At 36.0% G+C, this 16,594-nt stretch overlaps 1 protein-coding gene across 1 annotated transcript in view; it reads left to right on the forward strand.

The window, feature by feature from the left end:
- Positions 1-16,594, forward strand: part of LOC104506884 (ribosomal protein S6 kinase alpha-5-like) — a gene marked incomplete at its 3' end in the record, with an annotated part of 39,039 nt that overhangs the window by 7,701 nt on the left and 14,744 nt on the right. Inside the window, exons 3-5 of the mRNA XM_010148007.1 lie at positions 8,322-8,540; positions 12,643-12,758; positions 13,572-13,679. Of these exons, the coding sequence (XP_010146309.1) occupies positions 8,322-8,540; positions 12,643-12,758; positions 13,572-13,679 (443 nt within the window). The remainder of the gene's footprint in view (positions 1-8,321; positions 8,541-12,642; positions 12,759-13,571; positions 13,680-16,594) is intronic.

The following is a 16,594-nucleotide window of genomic DNA, read 5'->3' on the forward strand; positions in this document are numbered from 1 at the left end:
CAAAAACTTTTAAGACTCCTAACCACCTGTTTGCATGCCAACTTTGCTACAAGATATTAAGTATGTTGTGCATGAGTTGTGGGGTCTTGTTTAGGCCTGCAACTTCTTGTTCTCATACTTGAATTGAGGTTGGAGGAGTGAGTATGACTACTCTGACTTCTCAGTTCGTTGTACCAGAATATAGGTTTACTTGAGGGAATGAGAAGAAGCATAAAACAAGCTGTCCATAGTCACAATAACATACACCAGAAATATTTGGAATAACAGGCTCTTATTGCAGACTTGTCTGAAATGATGTTGTACAAGAGAAAGGCCTCATTTAGAACTTGTACTCTCTTGCAAAAAACGACTTGTCTGCATTTCAACTGTCATCCTTAGACTTGTTCTTACAAAAAATGAGGAAAAAGTTCAGAATATGTTTGCATGCCTTCTGTGTTGATAAGTAAAAGTCTGAATTATCTTGTTCTGTAGGTTTTATTCCATTAGAATATGAAAGGAGGGTATTTTCTTCAGTGTATATCTAACTAATTTTTAACTTTGTCTGGTTGGCAGTCTGATGATTGTGAAGCTAAACGCCATCACTCTAAACATTAACAACATCCCTGTTGGCTAGGTTGCAAGTTGCAGGTGCTTATTACATGCCTTTTACCTTTCAGCCAGAATAAAAAAGTGATAATTGCATTATTTCTGAGTATTTTCAAGTGAGTTGTGTGTGTGTTTGAGGCGGGTGCTGGTGGTGTTTTGTGTGGTGTGGTATTGTCCCCCCCTTCATTTTTAATCATGGTATATGGGGAAGGCAAGGTGATTAGTGGAAACCAGAGACCTCTCCCAACAGCCATTCTATCTCCCTTAGTGTTGTCTTAATATCTCCATTGTATCTCTACCTACACCCAGATTATGGGCAGGATGATGAGAGAAATATGGGTTGTTTTTAAATCTATTTTGGGGTTCTGAATTTTTTGATAGTTTTCATAATTCCACTGTTCTTTTACACTAGTAAATTCTATGAACTTGAAGATGGGGCTGGGCATTGAGGTCATCTCAGACAACTTGATTCACAGAGACGAAGGGGGTACTATTGCTTTTTTGGGAGCAATTTAAAGAAAAATGAGGAAGAGGGCATCTGATGGCTTCTGTTTACACGTTCCTGTGTATTTTTAGGCAAGAGCTTTCTTTACTCTGTCAGTGAAAACCTTATCCTGGTGTGTGCTTTTAGGCATTACTGATAATACTGTAATACAGCTAATGCTAAGTAAAAGCTGTGAGCTGTTTTAAAATTCTTCACTGTGGAGTTATGTGGCATGCAGTGTGTTTTTCAAATTATCTGATGCTTAAATGATCTGCAGTAATGCAAGCAGAATATATTGAAGCCTCTCAGTCACATTAAGTGATGACTGTAGATGCTATTTTAATTAATTACAGTATTAAAAATGTGGTCTGCTATGAAGCAGCTGGAATAACTAAAGAAGATACTCAATATGTTAAGTGATACCTTGCTTAAGTATGTAATTGTGGTAGTTTCGTGTAGACTTGGTGGTGGGGTTTTTTCAGGTAACAGCAGTGAAAGTTTGTTTGTTTGTTTATTTATTTATTTAAGACAATTAAGATTATTAGAAATAGTGTCCTTGTGTACTGATGCTTCTCCCTTGGAAGTGATTTTTTTTTTTTGATGCGTGTGTGATAACATTTTCTTCATGCTGTGGCTTAGCATGATTTCATACTTACTTCAATTTGCATTCCTTTATGTCTTGTTTGTTCCTGTACGCTCCCAATTGGAAGTATGCTTGTTACATTTTGCTTTACAGTATTAAAAGTGTCATAGTATACTCATTCCTCTTTTGACCTGAGTCTCTGAGGAAAAGACAAGGAAGCAAAAATCTGAGTTAGCAGCCTTTTAATCTGAGGTGGATCCTTTTACGTTGCATTAAGGAGGTATTTAATAGAAAAAACTACCCCACTGAAGAAATCAATAACACAGTTTACATCAGTAAAACAAAATACGTGATGGTATGCCACTGTTAATAAAGCTATTAATATTGTACTTGTTGCTCTGAGAGTAAATTAGTGTTTTCTTGACTTCCCTGATTTGCCCATATTGCACTCTGTACATACTTTCTGAAATTCCAGTCTGTCTTTGTTGTCATTTAAGTTCTTTTCTGCTGCTGTTACTGTATAGCCTTACTAATTTTGAATTTTCATATCTCTCCTGGTAATTGAATTCATGTTTCCAGCTGTCCCTTCTATCTAGTTAAAGCTCTATTCCTGTGACATAGAAAATTAGTGTCTATTCTGAAGAACGAGGTTACTTTACAGCAAAGTAATCTGATTACTTCTCAAAGCCATGAAGGGAACGAGAGAAGGTAGATGTATTGGCTTATGCAAACCCACTTGGCTTATTTGCTTCATTCTTTGTAAATGTGTTTTTAAAATAAAAAGAATTGTTAATGTAGAGTGCATTTGGGGTCATGTCTTTCTACACATACATTAATCCTTTTTTCCCCACTCAACTGTTTTCTTCTGATTTTCCTAAGTGCCACTTTCGTTCAATCTTCCTACTGTTCTTAGGAAGAGACAATAGAAGTGGTTCCTGAGTGTCTGCCCTAATAATCCAGTCTGCCACTTTAAACTGCAGTCCGCTAATGAAGACAAAATAATTAGAAACAAGAATGTAACTGCCATATATAAAAGAATATTTTATACATGATCTTTTGGAATTAAGTGTTTATATGGGAAGGATATTCTTCTTACATGTGAAAGATAATTAGAATCTGAAGGATATATTCCTATGAAGGGAGGAAAATTGGTAGGATAAATGTCAGATTTAAGTAATCAGCACAAAATTCTTCTTGTACAAGAAGGTATAATTAAGTTCCATCTAAGAGCTCAAAGTATTCTGATAAAGTTAAGACTCTGAAATTAAGATAGATCTTTCAAAGCATATTGAAGAAAATATAAAATATTCTTCTCATAAAAGGAGGACAAAGAAAGAAGTGGGAATGCTGTTCTCAGGAGAGTGAGTCAAACATAGGGAGCGTCAAAAAAATATATAATTCCAAACTCCAATTAATATTTTACTTCAGTTTCTGCTGAGAACAGCTACGATGAATAGTGAATGGAAGGTGGGATGGCCAATCAGAGACAATTTGGAAATAGGAAATTATTTTTCTCTACAAAGAGAAGGCTGAAAAGAGGGTACTGTGTTCAGTCTAAGAACCTGGACAAATTTGTCCTATTTACCTATCAGAGAATGCTGAAAGAATCTGGGCATTAAATTTGAGATCAGTAGCAAAGATTCTTCCTAGAACTAATGTCAGAGGAGGTTTAGTATAACAGGAGAGAATAGCAAATGCAATCCTACATTTAAGGGGGAAAGAAGGAAGTGAGGTGATGATCCTGGCAGCTGGTGGTGAATTGTTCTGACCTCAGCAGTATGCAGTGCCTTCAGTGCAGTTTTGAAGAAAATAATCTACCTTAATTTTTGTAAAAATTAAAAATGAATGGCATGGTTATCCAGTAGAATCATAGAATCCCAGAATGGTTAGGGTTGGAAGGGACCTTAAAGATCATCTAGTTCCAACCCCCCTGCGATGGGCAGGGACACCTTCCACTAGACCAGGTTGCTCAAAGCCTCATCCAGCCTGGCCTAGAACACTTCCAGGGATGGGGCATCCGCAGCTTCTCTGGGCAACCTGTTCCAGTGCCTCACCACCCTCTCCGGGAAGAACTTCTTCCTGATATCCAATCTAAACCTCGCCACTTTCAATTTAAATCCGTTACCCCTTGTCCTGTCACGAGGGGTAATGGGTTTAATTTGAAAGTAGTTGATTGTCTTACATATAAGAGCCGCCTTCTAAAAAAATTAACGTCTTTAAAAAAGAAAAAAGTTAGGTATGTATTGCCTGCCATACTGGTTTACTGTAACAGCATTTACTTTTTTTTTTTTTTTTTTTAAAAAAGGTAAAGGTAAAAAAAGCACAAAAGCAAAATGTGGATAGAAAGTAAATTTCAAGATGCAACTTACCCTGTCCTGTCACTTCCTGCTCTTCTTATTTCTCATCCCTTCCCTGTTTAATGGGACAGGGAAGTTGTTCTTGGGGAAGTAATGTTGAGAACAGTCCATTAAAGATTCTTGCCTATCTGATATTTAAGGATAGGTGACAGCGAACGCCTCGTTTGACAGTTTGGTGGTGGACAATAAAAACTGGAAATACTTGTTCAGAATGCTGCTATTTGATCTTTCTGTTTGGCTTTTCCCCTCGGTTTTTAGCTGCTAGAGCTATATGCCTTTCTGACTTTGCCACATCCCAAATTTTAATTCATATGCACAGATACCTGCACAGTGAGACTCGTGCCTCCAAATTCTTTAGAAATATTAAATCTAAAGACTATTGTAACACTAAAAAGTGTGATGGAAAGAGGTTATTGGGCATAGATCATGCAAGAATACAGCGAAGTTTATTAAAATCATTAAATATTTTGTACCTCTGAGCCTTTTCCTGTTTTGTCTCATGATTATTCTTACACCAACAGTAAAAAACCAAGTAATTTAAGAAAGAGGTGTAGCTTATATTAACACTTGAAAATGCTGCTTTAAAACTGTCTGTATACAAATGTCAAGTTTTGATGGACTTATAAGTCTGCATAAACAATCTTGTGTGCTATAAACAATAAGGATTGCTTGCCTTTTTCTCTGTAAGGATTAGCTGGCATGATGCAATGGCTTAATGTACTTGCTTTTATATGGAAAGAATAAAGAAGCAAAGAATACTTTATATTTTTGATTTATTGTCTTTCAGCAAGTGTGTACTTTAGAATATTCTAATGACTTGCTAAATTCTTACTTACAATGATGTCTTACTAGGAATGTGTATTCATGAAAAAGGCAGTAGTGAAAGGAAAGTTTTAACCTCTAATTACATTTTTCTGCCTCGCATATAAAGTAGAAATTTGGTATAAATTGCTGGTGTGAAAACTCTTATCTCACAAGCCTGATATCCATATCGATCTGCAACTAATAATTGGGTTTTTTCTTTAAAACTTTGTTTTATTTCTCTTAAACTGCAAGGTCTAACATATTTTGTGTATGTATATGTGTGTGTACATGTATGTATAGTGTGTATTATACAGCCTTTCACATTGTAAAATATTTTACAAGGAATTTTGGGGATAAATATTTGGTGACTGCGTTTCTTTATGGGGGATATATTGCTGGCTCAGTATTTCTGCCTTGGAAGTAGTTGAGATGTGCATCAGATTTTGAGAATTAACATTAAAATGTGACTCTGAGAAATTAAAAAAACTCTTCTGAAATAAGATTATCAGGTTAAGGGTACTCTCACAATTAGCTTATGTGCCTTCTTGCTGCCACTGAAATGAATTGCTTTTGCCTTGTTTTTTAAGTAGGTTTCTCATGGTGATATCAGAGATTCTGATGTTGAATATATCATGAGTCATTTGATTAAAATAGTGCTACTTAAGACTTACTCTCATCAAAACTGCTGAGAGTTCTCATCATTCTGTCAGTCTTTTTTCAGGTTTCTGATGAAACAATTTGTACTATGGTAAAACTCTGTTGCAAATTCTTTTATAACACTAGTACAGTTTCTAGACAGTTCTCGGCATCTATTACACTTACCAGATACTTTTCTCTGGTGTTGTATGTAAATCTGTAGTAGGTGCTGTTGATACACTGCTAGCGTTCTGCCACTTAAGATGCATTATTGTACGTTTTTATAAAGTGTGATTAAAGATACAGGTAGTGAAGTGTTAAATCTAGGGGCTTTTGTTTATTCTAATCTAGTTTAGCTTAATTTTGTCCGACATTTCTGATAAAGCTGCTGTTTCCTGGGGACCTAAGGAAACTTCTGTTTAACACTCTAGACTGAGCTTTTCAGAGAGGCACAAGAAGTTCAGTGTCAAGCTCAAGATGAAAATTGGTGAAAACTGTGGCTTCTCTCGTAAGAAGGTGAGAAATGCAAGCTCAGGCCATTGTCCACGCTGTTTTTGTTGCATGTTAGTAGAATGTAGAAGTGCTATCTACATTTTCTGAGAAGTAACTCCTTAAACGTATGTAAACACTACTTTTGGAAGCAGTGTTTCTAAACCAATGCATTCAGTAATAGGGGTCTGGTTTTGAGATGCTAAAATTTAATTCAGCATCCAATATTGGAAGAATAGGTGAATAACATTAAAATTGTGCTTATACATCATAGTATTACTGTAGTCACAATATTATGGTCTGTACAACCTTCATTCAGATCACTTGTGTCTGTACCTCATGACAGGATTTATGGCCCATACCTCTTTTAATAAAGGCATCTTTACACCTATTATTATCTATTTCTTGATGACCAGCTGGTGAGTATTGAGTCTGGCTTAAATACACTTGATCTCATAACTACACATAAAGTTGGGGAATGCTGTATAATACCCACAACTTGAAAAAGATTGTCCTGAGTATCTCACGTTTGTCTCCCCAAACAGAATATGTTTACACTAACCTGTTCTGACTCTGTGTGCCATTCTGGACAGATATGTTGTGAAAACTTTAGTTTATGAAAGCTCTTATTTGGGAATAATGGGTTCTGTAAGGAAGGCAAATGTAATTCTTAGGGTGTGATGAGTCAGGTAATCTCCTTTTTAAGAATTTTTCATGTTATCGGCAGTATCACTTTTGTATGTGGAATGAAGCAGAACTGTTATAGCTAAAAAACCTCAAGTCATAATTTAAAACTCTACTACCTGTCTGGAAAAAACAGGAAAAATCTGGAGTAATTACTTACTGGGAGCTGTGTATGCTGTGTAGCATTTTTACGGACCAGCTAAACATCAGGACAGCATACAGTGTCTGGTGTATTTACAGTTTTGAGATATTTGAGCATTCTCTTTGAGGAAGCAATATGAAGATAATTACAGAGGCTGGACATAACACTGAGCTGGTTTGGTTTTTTGTCTTTTGTGATGGTTTAAGGAGAACCTACAAGAACATGGAGAAGCATACAATGATGATTTTGTTAGTGAACTTGTAGCAGCCTGCAGTTTGGGGTCTACCTGAGCCAGAGATTCTATTCAGTGTTTAACAATGCTTGGTATACTTTCTGTCAGAGTTTTATATAAATCTTTTTGAACTCATCTCCATTTTTGATACCTGCAGCATAATGTAATGGTAGTTCCACAGCTTAACCACATATTTGTTTATGTGTTTTGGGCAGTCCTTAATCTTGATACGTAATGATTTTGTTTCTTGCTATTGCTATTTTACTTCTAGAAATAATGAAAAATTGTTCTTTACTTACCTTCATAAAATTTTTGATTTTTAAATTTCTAGCATCCTCTTAAGTACTCTACTTTTTCAGGCTAAACTAAGTCTAAGTGTGTTTAGTTCCTTTCATAATTAGAAGAATTATTTTATCCTTTTCTGTTTTTTTTTTTTTTTTAATGTTCTCCTGTACTGTTTGTTGTAGTGTGGTGGTCTTGGGGTTTTTTTGATGGGGGAGAGGGGAGCTGGGGACAGAAGAGAGGAGACACTGAAATTGTGTGTCACCCGAAGCACACAAATATTTCATACCACAACATAAGGAATTTCTGGTTTTGTGTTGAAGGTCTGGGGGACAGTACACTTTTGTAATTTTTCCCCTTCAATACTCTCCTTGAAGTTCTGACAGGCTATTTGCTTTTTGTATTATCACTGGTGTTTTCTCATGGGGGTTGTCTGTGGTAACTCCAGGTATTTTTTTTCCTCAGTTATAACACTATGCACAATTAATTATTATCATACTTCATATGGATTACTCATTTACATATTTGGAATTTTATCTGCCGTTTTACTTTTCATGTACTTAATATTTTGGTACGGTGGCACAGTTTTCAGCAGTCAGCTTCAGTTTCTGTTGCAGTGGATAATTTACTAAACCAAGAAAATAATCTTCCTCACTGTTTGTATGTGATTGAATTGGGCAGGATGAATTCTGTGACCTCCTTTCACTGAAAAAGCTGAATGTTTATTTTTATTTCTAATTATAGGAGTTTTAAATTATTACAAAGGAAGAAATAATGAGTTTTTTTAAATTGTTTATAATACTGAAACTCTGTTTTCACACTCTTGGTGTATTCAGACACTAAGCTCATTTGATTGAAACTTTGTTCAGAAAGGGTCAGACTGAAACAAGAGTGTTCTGCAAGATTTTAGCCTGAATGGTTACTGTTTGCCATAACAATGAGTAATGAAAAACAACAATAATACCAGCCAGACCTATAGTACAAGTAGGCAACTCTTTTGGTTTTTGGTTTTGTTTTTACTCTCCACTTTTTCTTTTTTAAAGCCTATGGAAAAGTGTTCCTAGTAAGGAAAGTAAGCGGCCATGATGCTGGAAAGCTGTATGCCATGAAAGTACTGAAGAAAGCAACAATAGTTCAAAAAGCCAAAACAACTGAGCACACAAGGACAGAACGACAAGTGTTGGAGCACATTAGGCAATCACCGTTTTTGGTCACGTTACATTATGCCTTCCAGACAGATACAAAGCTTCATCTCATTTTAGGTGAGTAGTTTTCAGGATTCAAGTCTTATGTTAATGGAAAAAATAATCTGCCATCTCAATGTTTTGTAGGTTTTTTTCATGTGGTCTTAAGTACTGTGTGTTTAGAGATTGCATGAGACACCATAGGAAGTAAAATACTGTTCATCTTCAACAGTGTCTGTGTTTGTGGTTTTCCTGTTTGAACTTCAGTGTGCTACTCTGACTTGGGGGTGTGTGTGTTGGGGTGGAAGTATTATCAGAGACTTACATGCAGCAAAAAATGTATGTGACTAAGTACCTAAACTAGAGAGAAATTTTCTTAAACCTACCTAGAAGATGAAATTTTGATTTGCACTTTTTTAACCATGATTATATACTGTTAGTTTTCTATAGATCTTCAGATAAACTGCTACCATGAAGGAAAAAGTTCTGAATCTGTATGACTGTGGGCATTGAAGTGATTCAGTGTATTTTCTCTACATGCTGCCTTTGTGAATGTGGCACAGAAGTTATTGCTGAGGTTACCAGACAAGACTCTGTTACTGGGGATAGCTGGTAGGAAAGAAGAAAAAAGTAAGGAAACACTCAAGCAGCCTACACGTTTTACTCTTAAGAACACATTGTATATTTTGATCAGTGTGTTTGAAGTGTCATCAGTCTGAGAGGACAGGGCTACCTGTCACTATGCTGATCGGTTAGTACGCTTAGCACTGAAATGCTGCAAACTGAAAGGTCATATGGGGCAGGGTTTTTTTTTTTCCCTCAGCAAATACTCTCATAACAGGAGCTATGCTAGTTAAAGACGATTGTGCTTTCCTTTATTTGTGGTCTAATTACTTAAAACACTGGAATGTACAAGGTGTTGGTATGGTTTCCTGCTGTAAAATGCAGGTGAAAATACTTGTATTATGGATCAGTTTCTGGTTTTATGCGCTGTGATGCTTCATTTTGGCAAGTTTTGTAAATCTCCGTTTAGGAGAGATGCTTGGTAATGAACTGTTGTACAGCAAGCCATAGTAGAGCATTCTTCATTCCACTTCTGTCCTTGCCTTTGTGCTTTCCATTTTCACGTGAAGAACCACATCTATTTTTGTACCATTTGCAAGGTTGACGGAAGACTGATGAGGAACTTTTTAGGGTTTTCAATTCAGATATAACTGATAAGATATAACCATTGGCTGTTAATTCTTAGGAAGGTGTTCTATGCACATTCCTTAGTTTCATGCACTGTGGTGAGAGAATCAGGTATCTGAGGAACTCAAGCTTAAGTGGCGTATTCGCTAGATTCCTCTTGAAAAAGAGTTGAAAACTGTAATAAGGATCTTACAAATTCCTCTGACTAGGACATGAAAGAAACATTTAAAATATCATCACAGGTTGGAAAGTACTAGAGACAAAGTTAGAAATATGTCCGTAGCTTTGTGATTCCTTGATGTTAACCTTTTAACAAAGATTTAATTTTTTTTTTGTGTGTTTAGATTATTGATTTATAATTTTGGGAAAAAGTTGGAAGGATTAAATGAGACAAAATGTGACCATGTATTACAAATATTATAGTACTGTTCTTTAAATCCAGGTAACTCTGGCTAGAATGCAGTTTAGATGCCACCAGAAATATTAAAAAACAAAAAACCCTTAAAAAAACCCAAATAAACAAACAAAAAAACCCAGCACAACCCTCTTTCCCCCTCCCCCCCTACCAAAAGTCCCACAAACAAAAACAAGACCAAAAAAATAATCCATCACACCTGAGATGGATGTGGTTACCAAAAAATAAATACATAGTAATGGAGACATGTAGATGACAAGGATAATTAGAAGGCTAGAAAAAGCTCTTGTATGAAGGGAAAAAAATAAAAGCTTGACGTTTTGTTCACATGAAAGTCAAAGAGGAGGGAGCCGAGTAGTTCTGAAGAGCATTACATGGCAGAGAGTGCAGACTGGGCACATGCCCACCGTAACACAACATTAAGGTGATGTTTAAAGCAAGAAATTCAAAGCTAATGTCTAATTAAAGGCTTTGTGGGAAAGAAAAAATAACAAAAGAAAGGCTACATGAACCCATTCTCAGACTGTCAGTTGGGGCCAGAAAGGTGTGGTGGGTTTTGGGTTTTGGTTTTTTTTTTTTTTTAGCAGAAAATGGGAATAGAGGGGGGTTGAATTTCTTTTAATCTTTTTGTAACACAGAAAATCTGTTCTACCTAACATAGCCTAAAGCTACATTATAATTCAACTGGGCCTCACACCTTCCTTAAGAAAAACCCTAACTCTGTTGCAAGGGGGTTTTTGTGTCTTATTATGTGAATCTTTGTAAATAATTTCTTTGATAATTAGTAATTTAATTATTTAAATAATTTAGTTTGGGAATTTGTGTGTTTTGGAGGCTCCTGAATTTTTGTGGAAACCAGTGTCTGCTGGTGTTTTTATATATAGCTGAACTAGGTATGTGAGCAACATGTAATTTCAGTTTCAAGAGGTCTTAGAACTGGAGCTTCAGTGCACTGTTTACTAGAATTCTTCATGCCATCAGATTACATAGCCATATGGATTTAGTTTGGATCAAGTGCGGAGATGTAGCTGCGTTTCTGCCAGATTTCCAGAATACAAGGTTTGGAGTTGATTCCAGTTTTTAGGTTGATTTTAAGGTATGATTGAAAGAATACAAGTGTGGTATCCACATGAGTACCAGTTCTGTATAAAGCTTGTCACATGAGGTTGACCTATTAATACATTAGGGAAAAAAAAACCCCTGTCAGATAGCGTTTATATTGAAGTAATTGATATTTCTTTTTTCCCATTGTGTCAGTGGTGTATTTGATCTAGCACCAAGAATTTCAAGGCTGCTTGTTTCATTGGGCTGTGGTTAGTGTTATAACCTGAATTATGCTTGTTCTGCCACTCCTGTGGCAGCTTTGGTTTGTATCTGTCACAGTCCTTAGGACAGTGCCTGGGAATTTAGTTCTTATCTTGTGCCAAGTTAGTAGTTCTGATTAGAAATCTTTTCATTTGAAGGAAACAGTTGTAAAATATGTGTTATTTTTACTTTATTTATCTAGGTCAGTAAACACATATAATAATCTTCCTCACATTGTTCGATTCCACTGTATCCCTTCCTAAGCAGAGAACTGGAGAACTAAAAAAGAGGAGGGAGATCAGAATGTCCATAACACACATATATGCTTTCTCCTTCAAAGTATGAACTTTTTAATAGGTTTGGACTTTTTAAATGGATTTATGTATTACACCAATGAATCTATAGAAACCATATTCAAGAAAGTCTTGAGTAAGATGTTGTGGGGCATGTTTCCTGCTCTGCACATGTAGACCTCAAATACAGCATGGTGGCTGTGGGGTTGCAAACTGGCTTTAATGTGCACTGCTACCATAAACAGCTCTACCTCTAAAATGCAGTTGTGTTGCAGTGGAGCTCTGTTGTAATAATTGCCTTTTTTCCCCCCATCCTGACAGTGGGAAAAGGCTTGTGTCATAGCCTGCAAAGTTTCCCCTTGCGAATTGTAAAACACATGTTTGCCCGTAGTTGATTGTTTTGCCTAGTACCTGTTTGCCTTCCTTTGTCAGTCTGCGTTGCTGATGCCTCAGGTATTTCATGAGCCTACAATTATTCTGTTTGTAGTTATCACTTGTACTCCTTTCTTTTCATATGCCTAAATAACCAAAAGACAGATTTTGGAGAAAAAAAGAATCATTAATTTATGGATATTTGAGACTTATTTTATGGTTTTGCTGCTTATTTAAAAGTTTGTTGTGTTCTTCTGTCAGTCCTCTGGGAAGGAAATTGAATATTGTACAACATGAATATTGTACAACATGTACAACCCATCCCTGGATGTCTTCAAGGCCAGGCTGGATGTGGCTTTGAGCAACCTGGTCTAGTGCAAGGTGTCCCTGCCCATGGCAGGGGGGTTGGAACTAGATGATCTTTAAGGTCCCTTCCAACCCTAACCATTCTATGATTCTGTGATGAAATGTTACTGAATTACAATAAAAGCATCTGATCCCTGAATATCTTATTAAATAATTTACAAAGTACCTATTAATATTCCAATAAGAAAATTAAGTTGTCAGAAAGTGAAATTATAAGGTTCTTTGTTCTAATTTTTAGACTATATAAATGGAGGAGAATTGTTTACTCACCTTTCGCACAGAGAGAGATTCTCAGAAAATGAGGTGCAGATTTACATTGGGGAAATTGTTTTGGCACTTGAACATCTCCACAAGGTAAAGTAACTTTATCTTAGTGCTGATTTTGTGGGACTACAACTGTATGCATGTCATATAAAGTTAGTAGAGAGAAGTATTTTTTTTTTTTTGGACTGTTTTACACTCAAAGTTACTATGTCTAGCAATGGAACATTAGTTGTATAATTTGTTATATAAGTTCCCAATGAAATGTCTATTCATGTGCACCAGATGAAGGCTGCAAGTTTTTGCTTGCAGTGTGGAGTGTTATTGACAACACTTATTATTGTTATTGTTATTAATTTTTCGTAATCCGTATAAAATGGTGTATGTCAGCAAAGCTGGTTTGTAGTCAACATGAACAGTGTTTGGGTTTTGCTGTTGTTCAGTTGTCCTTGTTTTCATCCAGTTAAATAGCAGAGTTCTGAAACTTTGGTGTGACTATAGACAGGAAAAGCGTTAGCTCTCAGAGGTTGTAAGTGGCTTTGTAGACTATGACAAAGCATGCAGACGTGGTCTAGAACATATTACAGAAGCATCCTTTTTTTTCTTAATGAAAGCTGAGGTGGGTTTAGCACTCAACAGCAAGTAGTTGGTAATTTTTAGATTCAAAGGATATAGTATGTCCTTTAAATTTAAAGACAAGGCACAGTGTAATTTCTGAGAGTTCTTAAGTCAAAAGTTATTTCTTCAAAGGCATTTTAAAATTGTCCTTTTTGTGGTGCAACTTTCAGGTGTCAGATTACCTTAATATGGGAATTTTGCTAGGTTCATACTTCAACATATTCAACAACATCTCCTTGATGAGGTTACATTGATTTGGAAATGCTTTTTCTTATATTCTGTTTACAGTTGGGGATTATATATCGGGATATAAAACTTGAGAATATTCTCCTCGATTCTGATGGCCATGTGGTGCTGACAGACTTCGGTCTGAGTAAGGAGTTTCTTACTGATGAGGTGAGTATTTGAATCTCCAGTAACTGTGAATGGAATCCAGCAAGAATAGTCAGATTCTGTCTTACTGAAATCACAATCACATTTGAGAGGAGAGAAAAACCGCCTTCTAGACCCGTACTTCATACACCCAAAATCTAGTTGTCTAAGGGGTTTTGAGCTTTCAGTATTGGCCTTTGCCAGTGCTGTCAGACATTTCTGTCTGTTCTAGTTTTTCCTGGAATGCCTTTATGCTATCTCCTGCTGCCCTTTATGTGAAAAAGGAGAGATCCTTGTATTATTTTCAGATGCCTTTTTAAAAACCCTTGACTGTGCTAATACTTTGCAGTGACTAGGCAAATGGTATGCTATGACTCTTCTTAAAGCTAATAGTAATTAATGTATTATTATCTTGTCTCTTTCTCATGTCTTTGTGTCGCTTTTGATAAGCTTAATTGTAAGCTTTTAGGTTAAAAACTTATCTCTTATTAAATATGTGCGTAGCACCTAACATAGTGATCTCTGACTGTTGATGTGAGTTGCTAATTATTTGTAAGGTACAGTTTTATCTCCAAATATGCTTTTTAGATTTCAGAGAGTCAAAATTGCACAGGAGTTTACTTCTGCGTGAACTTAAAAATGGCTATTTTTTGGCTTTTGCTTTAGGCATTGGAGGTATTGAAATCTAGGACTGCAGATCTAGAAGTCTTTGTTAGAAGCAGCAGAGGAGTTTTCTAAAAATAGATAACTGGTGGTTTCCTCTAGAATATTTGCATTTCAAATGGAGTCTGTTAGGATTTGGGAGGTACCATTTTAAGAAATATGAAATACTACTTTCTGAAACAGGGAAATAATACAGATAATGTCAGTATATTCCTTTTAAATTACATCAGGAAACTAAGAGGAGTTTCAACTGGCATGTCAAGTGATTAGCAGCAAACCACCAGACCAGGAAGTAGAGATGCAGTTTTCAGCAGCAAAGAATGATAGTCAAAGGTGTGGCTAGGGAGTGTAGGACCTGCTTAGAGTTGTGAGAGAAGCTGTGCTGGGCACAAGAGTCCCAAGTACATCGAATGCTATTACTGCACTCATGGGGGAGAAAAGGAGCAGTCCTCCAGCCTTTGAGGCAAAGTTGAATGAAGCCCAGTCTTCCCTGTGATAAGAATGTCATAATGAATTGGGACCTTCTTCAAGTCTCAAAACAGATTGTTTTAGCAAATATACTTATTTCTCATCTTCGCTCACCTTCGGGACATCGTTTACAAGCAGTGTAAGGAAAGGGGGAAGGCTTGTGTAAGCATCAGAGATGCCTGTCTGCTTTTCCTACCCTCTGAATGGGATTCGACTTTCTCCACTCATTAAATAAACCAGTCTTGCTGCTTGGTCATTTAACATTAGCTCCTATGACTCTGATCCATTCTGTTTTCAGTATATATCCCTTAATTTGTCCCTATTTTTTTCCTCATATTCTCCTTCACATTTTATATTTGTCTTATCTGTCAAAAAAGCTCGACATTTCTAGTGTTTCTTTTCAGGAAAAAATTAATTGCAATTTTATTGTTTGTTTTGAAAATGTAAAAAATTGTCTGCAGTTTTCATGCATGCCATTGTAATTTAGCTATTGAACCTACACATGATTAGAACGACTCATTTACACATTGAAGTTGTCTACAGAGAATACAGTATGAAATGTCAATTCAGGTACTACTAGAACACTTAAAAGTCACATTACAAAACATACTTACCTTGCACTTCTGAAACAGTGTACTTACAGGAGGTAAAATTTGTCTGTATAAGTGCATAGCTTTATATTTTTTTTCATGCCTATTGAGCAGTGCTTTTAAATAAAATTACACAACTGCCTAAGTTGAGTAAGTGTATAGCACTTGGAATTTAATCAGAGCAGTATGCTTTCCTTTCTCCCCTTTTTCTGTACACCTCCTCCCTGGCCCACCCTACTTCTTGCAAGAACTTTAAAAAGTATACTTATGCAAGTGGAATTTATTCTAATAACGATCTCTTTGGATTGTGTTTTCTGGAACAGGATGTATTTAAGTTATTAAAAATGTATAAACTTATCCGCAATTACAAGCGTGTACTATGTTTAGAATTTTTATCAGAATTCTTTACCATGTGTGTTTGAATTTTGGTTTTGAAGTTAGGGATACTTGCTAAGAAACATCATAGTTCAATGTTTTTATAATTCCTGCTTTAATCTGATGGTTGTTAAATATTTCCAGGTACCTCAGCAAGTACAGAATCTAGCAGAAGTTGTTTTATTACAAAAGGTCTATTGTTTCTTGAGTAGAGTAACTCTAGCAGATTAATTGATATTCAGCAATGAAGGATCGGAAGTTGATTTTCTTAAGTACTGCCTGAGTGAAAGGCAGCAAATCCATGTGACTTACAGGAAAACAGAAACCTACTGATTTCTGCCATGGAGCTATTGAAGCATGAGTGAGAAGAGTGAATTGTCAATATCCTCTTGCTTTTGCCATTATGTACATATCACATGGAAGAACTACAACTTCAAGCTGAAAGCAGTGTGGGTTTAAGAGTTCTAAAGCATTTTATATGAGAGTTTTGCTAAAAAAACCTATATTTGGTTTGTAAAAGTCAAATGGCAGCCTGGTTTTGCCTTTGTTTTATCTTTAAAATTAAGTCTGTATGCTTCTGTCTGCATGCAAAAAGAAGAAATAACCTGGCTGGAATATAGTAGTTGAGTAAAACTGAATTTTCACAGAGGACAGGTCAGTATCACAAGGTATTTATGTATGAAATGACTTCTGATATTCAGATTTTATTAAATATCTCATAAGGACCTATGGTTTGGCTAGCCTAACTGTAGAATGGGATTAGGTAAAAGATTGAGATTGAAATGGATAGTACCTTTTTAGCTTTAAGTTTTACGGCATTTGCATTTTTAGCCCCGTGGCAAA

This window comes from Eurypyga helias, unplaced genomic scaffold (assembly GCF_000690775.1).
Source record: "Eurypyga helias isolate BGI_N326 unplaced genomic scaffold, ASM69077v1 scaffold11410, whole genome shotgun sequence".
In the NCBI taxonomy this organism is placed as follows: domain Eukaryota; kingdom Metazoa; phylum Chordata; class Aves; order Eurypygiformes; family Eurypygidae; genus Eurypyga; species Eurypyga helias.